This window comes from Battus philenor, unplaced genomic scaffold, assembly GCF_028537555.1.
Source record: "Battus philenor isolate CCGP_79_NKW_IND1 unplaced genomic scaffold, ilBatPhil1.0.hap1 SCAF_1, whole genome shotgun sequence".
In the NCBI taxonomy this organism is placed as follows: domain Eukaryota; kingdom Metazoa; phylum Arthropoda; class Insecta; order Lepidoptera; family Papilionidae; genus Battus; species Battus philenor.
Genome location: NW_027181661.1, coordinates 11056159 through 11062035, shown reverse-complemented (window position 1 = coordinate 11062035; position 5877 = coordinate 11056159). Strand labels below are relative to the sequence as shown.

General features: G+C 30.7%; 1 protein-coding gene across 2 annotated transcripts; it reads left to right on the top strand.

Annotated features, from left to right (window-relative positions):
- The first annotated feature begins 2628 nt into the window (after positions 1-2628).
- Acph-1 (Acid phosphatase 1) lies at positions 2629-5877 on the top strand. Of its 2 annotated transcripts, XM_068776751.1 has the most exons (8): positions 2629-2963; positions 3034-3127; positions 3201-3399; positions 3746-3901; positions 4382-4614; positions 4713-4885; positions 5061-5164; positions 5282-5877. In XM_068776751.1, exons 1-8 carry the CDS (start codon positions 2736-2738, stop codon positions 5352-5354), a joined length of 1260 nt encoding a protein of 419 aa, XP_068632852.1. In that variant the 5' UTR covers positions 2629-2735; the 3' UTR covers positions 5355-5877. The 2 variants fall into 2 exon arrangements, with proteins under 2 accessions (XP_068632852.1, XP_068632862.1); XM_068776761.1 differs by lacking the exon at positions 5061-5164.

Below are 5877 nucleotides of genomic sequence, written 5' to 3'. Positions count from 1 at the left end.
CTTCGAGTGTATATGTTTTAACAGTAGTGGTAAACATTATATTTTCAATTTTTTTGCGCTATATATTGTTACATCACCCAGTCTAAACCTGTGTAAAACAAGAAAACACTAATTAATACAATAAGCTTATGTGTGTGAGTGTATGCACAGGCTTATATATGAGTGAGTTCATACGTAGAGAGGCAAGCTACTTTCATCGGGGCAAAGGTGAAGATGGCCCGACTGAATGTAATGAAGAAATGTCTTGACTAGGCCGTCGGACAAATCATTATATAAAACACTAACAAAATTTATTCCTGTTTAATTAACTGTTACTTAGTTTTAAACATTTATAGCTGCATTGAAATTGCTTAGTCCGCACTTGTACTTTTCCCTATAGTAATTATTCAAAAATTATTATTTGTTAATATTTTAACATATAAATATAACAAAATAACTTAGTTTGTCAAAATAAATACATTAGTCACAAGTTTTGCTAAAGGTGAACACACGTTTGTTCTAGAGCTCACAAATATTTTGTAATAATCAGTTGCTAAACAATAACGTAACAAAATATGTATTATTCACATGATAACTCTTTCTTTGCAGTTTGATACCAATCAAACTTTGTCTCATTAGTTTTACCATTCAACAAAAAATAGCACGGTTAATTATAAGTAATGGTAAGCTTACGAAATCCTTGTGTTAAACAAGGTTTATAAATAATGCTTTCTATTTTTTTGTTTTAATTACATACAGTTGATTAGGATACATTTGATATCAGCAATTCTACAAATTTCAATAAGAAAAATTAAAATAAAGGTGTAATATTACATAATTTAAATTGAATTATAAACTTCAGAGAAATCGTAGAATATTTTTAAGTAATAATGTCTCGTATTATGCTTACACACTACTATATAAATACTTCAAAATTCAGTATTTTGAAATATGTACATAGAAATATTTTATATATATATATATGTATATGTGTGTAAAAATAATTCGTGTGAAATTATATATGTTTATGTATAATTTAAAAGGAATTAATTTTTGTATAAATACATAGTAAGCAGATGCCTCCATATGCTTTAGCTTTGAAACAGACCTTACGAGCTAGCCCTCTCAAGAAACAAGGAAAGTATAATTACCGCTGACTCCCTTAAAATAGCTTTTTAAATATTACCAATTTATGTAATCTTACATATTGACAAACCTTCAAAGAGGGTCTGAAAGTCCTTAATTATAATCTCGTTTTATAATTGGCGCTACCTCTCTCGGCAGTACCTTAATCTATTATAAAATATTTTTACGTTACGTGCCCATTAGATCTCATCATCGAGAGGCCTCGGTCTGTTGTCTAGTCATGACAGGCCAGGGCCCTATCACTACAGCGTCACTCTATCCTCATCCGCTCGGACCCTGATGCATTATTTACAATTAGAGAGGTGACCATTTTGGCTGAATACTACTAAGTTAAATACACCAAACGGAATGCCATGCCCGTCAACGATCGACGGAGTGCACCCGACGCCCTCTGAGACGCATCGAACTTTGAGATCTCTATTAAATCTTACCACTGTCTGGTCTTACCTTGCTTTGATGCTACTACCCCAGGCATCACAACGACCAAAACCGCTTTTAATTACACCAAAATCCGAAAATCTTTTCAGCTACCGCTGATCCCTAATCAATCAGTCTGTTGAGAAAATCCACGAAAAACTAATCCTCGGTGGAATTAGAAGATTTATGGAGACGAAATAACTTACTCTTCAGGGCCGCGTCCTTGGCCAACTGGTCCGCCCTCTCATTACCCTCCGCCCCTGCGTGCGCTTTCGCCGAAAAGATACTTACATCCTTCCCTTTCTCGCGCTTAGGCCGCTCCAATCATACTATTGTAGATACTAAGTTGCTGGGTTTTGCTTTCGTCACTTCTTCTACCACTAACTGGGAAGTTGTAGTATTGTTATTATCCAGGTGATAGCAACCAAACAAGTTAAAGTTCACCTTTTTAAACGACTTTGTGTTAGAAAGCTAAACGGGTATTTTCGACGGCTAGGCCAACGTCCCCTCGAGGGTTCTACGGAGCACCCGCTGAAGCGAACTTAGAGCTCGGCGGCCTCCCGATCCTGTGAAATTGTAACTATGTGTAGCACTAGAATTTTGACTTACACTAGATGGACGGCTTGTTTCAGGTATATATAATCGTTTATAACGTTTTAAAACAAATAAAAATATAATAATCAACTGGGCTTGTAATACGTGATCACAGAAATCAAACTCTTATTTTTATTCAAAAACTAATTTAACATAATTTTAAAATCAATTTATTACGCTATCTTTTTATAGATTTAATACAATATTCATCAGTATTTGTGAGTTAAGTCTCATGCAGGTTGTTTATGTTAAAAAACAGTTACTTAAACGGTGTTCATAAAAAAGCTGTATACTTGAAGTATAAAGACAAAAAACAAACCTACCTGGCCATTTAATAATTAAATTGGCAACCTTATTTCTTCATTTTTAACATGATTCATTATTAATATATAAGTAATTAAAAATAAATAGTATTACTATCGTTAAGTTTCTGAACCTTTATGTTTAGAAACTGTCAAATCACAAATGTCACCTCTCATATGTTTCGAGGAGAATAGAGTTTGCTAATCGTCAATTGTTTTATCACTTTACTAACCTTTTACTTAGACCATTCACGTGGACAATAGCATTAATTGTATTTGGATTTTAGGATTTTTGTGATGTTTTTATTTTTATTTCTTTTTACTTTTTTGACTGAAAGTTTTGGTGAGCTTACTATAAAATATGCAGCGGTTATATATAGACACGGAGAAAGGACGCCTATTGACCCGTATCCAACAGATCCTTATCGAAACGAATCATTATGGCCAGTTCGATTTGGGGAACTAACAAATATTGGTAAACAACAACATTATAAGTTAGGGAAGTGGCTACGAGCCCGGTATTCCGTAAGTTTCATTAAAACGTTTGTAATATTTAAATTTTTTTGTTAATAATGGTACTATTTTCCTATTATAGAATTTGATATCCAATGAGTTTGATCCAAAAGAGATATATGTGCGATCCACGGATGTGGACCGAACTCTCATGTCAGCACAAGCTAATTTAGCAGGTAAAACCATATAATTGGTGATTATTCTAAGATTCCACATAATTTTTCACTAAAATTGTAACTATTGCAACAGGAATGTATCCCCCTAAGGGTGAAGCTGTGTGGAACAACAATTTGTTATGGCAACCAATACCTATACATACAAAACCTGAAAAGGATGATGAAGTTCTTGCTATGAAGAAGAGTTGCATTGCATACAACAAAGAAAAACAACAATACAAACAATCAAAGAAATATAAAGAGCGACTCAGTAAATATCAAAATCTTATGGAGTGGGTATAATTTAAGTTGACAATATGTAATTAACACAGTGTGGCTTTTTCAAATGTAGAAACTGCACTCATACTCTGTGATCAAATGCCTTCAATCAAAGTTCTTAAATATGAAACTACCACAAATAAAAAACTGTAAAATGCTACCTTTGTGCATACATGTCTAAAGGTATTATATTAAAAGAATAGCCTTTTACTTATTTTTTATCTATGAAAGTATGACTTGCAAAAATCAATCTTAATATACAGAAATATAGACAAAATTTAAAATGTTTTTCACCCACTGTACAGCCAAATTAAATATTGTAACTTGATTATTAATATTAATGTTAAAAACTTGTTCTAGTTACTTAACAGTTTATACAGGAATTAAAATTAAAGACTATGAAGACATGGAAGATGTTTATTCCAATTTATATATTGAAACTTTATACAATTTTACATTACCTAATTGGACACAATCAATTTTCCCACAGAAACTAAAGGAACCTTCATGCTACAGGTTAGTTATTTTTACAAAAAAGAAATATTTATAAGAAAAGTCTTTACAGTGCATTTAAAAGGCGATAAAATCAATTCACATCAAAATTGTGAAATACAATTTCTTCTAAAATTTTTATGATTCCTTGCAAAAAAATTAATTAATTATAATCTATGGATAAACTTTATTCTAGAAGGACATTGGCTAAATTGGCTTTAATGTTCACATTACAATAAATTGATAGCAAATTAATTAAAACTCGGTTTTCACAGTCAAAGGCAAAGTAATCTTGAATGGGATCTCAAATTAAATAAAATTTGTAGTTACAGATGGATATACAAAATTTAGTTATACTTAATGTTCCTCACTCAACAGCCTAGTTTTACTACATATATATCCGTATGATTTCTAAGATATATAACACTGGTACAAGTTATCATAATAAATTTTAGTGTCATGTTTTATAATAACCTCCAAGCTACTATTGATAAAATGTTCTAGTTTTACAACTTCAACTGCAACACCACTAATGGCTCGTCTGATGGTAGGGCCACTGCTTAAAGATATTGTAAACAAAATGCTCTTATCAATCTCTAATTCGCCATCCCAAGCATTAAAAATGTCTATATACAGTGGCCATGATTTTACAATTAGCAACATTCTATCTGCGATGGATTTATTTGATGGAAATTGTCCGCCATTTACAGCAACTATAATTATGGAACTTCTCTATGGTAATATACTATTTTTTATTAATCGTAATTATTTATTATTAGTTAAGAAAAATTGGCATAAATCTTAGATTAATGTTATCATATTTTGTATTTTACAGATAATGTTGCTTCTTCTTATTACATAAGAGTTCTGTATAGGAATACAACAGAAATAGTAGAGCCTAACACACTTTTTATACCCTACTGTGGTGAAAGTTGCCCAATTGAAAGGTTTATGAAATTATATGACAATTTATTATCTGTGGATTGGGAATATGAATGTGAAAAGAAGGTTTGTACTGGCACATTCAAATTTGAAGGCTAAACATAGATAGGCGGTTTTTTTTTTAATTTCGATTACTTAAAAGATAGGGTTTTCTTCATCCAACCATTACATATATATTCTTTATTTGATTAACAATTTATACTTCTGTCCTGAGCAACCTTTTTAAAAACTTTTGTTTCAGTTCTCTTCTATCACTGGAATCTCCCTTTTGGTGTGCCTACCCTTCATTTTCTTCATATATTTTGTGAATAGACTTAATTTTTTCAAAATGTTTAAGCGACATAGGTAAGTAATAATTTCTGTTAAAGTTACTCTTAAACTAGTTCAAATTATTAATATGAAGACATTTATATTTCATTTAACCTATTTTCTGTGTTATTAAATTAAATCTGAATTTTACAGGTTATTGGTTGATAGTGACACTATGGAGGATATTCCAGAGGCTCAATTAGTTAAAGTTAAATGTGTGCTATAAAAATATTAGAAATATAGAGAAAAATGGCTTAAACAAATATTTTTTATATCCTTTGTACTATTCGTGCTGTACATTAACCTCTATTTAATATAAATATTTTTAAGTATTTGATGTATGTGTACGGACAGTAATTTGTTATTAATTTGAACCTTCTTAATACTGTGGCCATTAAAACTGGTATTTGTCCTTTACTGAATAAAAACAAATTACAGGGTTACATTTAAGAAAGAAGATTAACTGAGAAGTTACCTACTTTGCACAGTGCAATTACTGCAATCCAATTCTCTTTAGTACCCCATGCCATTTTCAAAACAAATAATTTCTAAAAAAAAAACATATGATAATGGCGGGAAAAAAGTCTATTTTTTTATCATAGAAGCTAATGTTCGAAATTCGATTTAATGTTTTTTTAATGTGTCTGTTTACATAATATAGCCTGTAACAGAATTTCTGACTAGACTATGTACAATATTGATATATTTAAATATCAAATATATTTATCAAATTTGGTTAAGGTTATTTT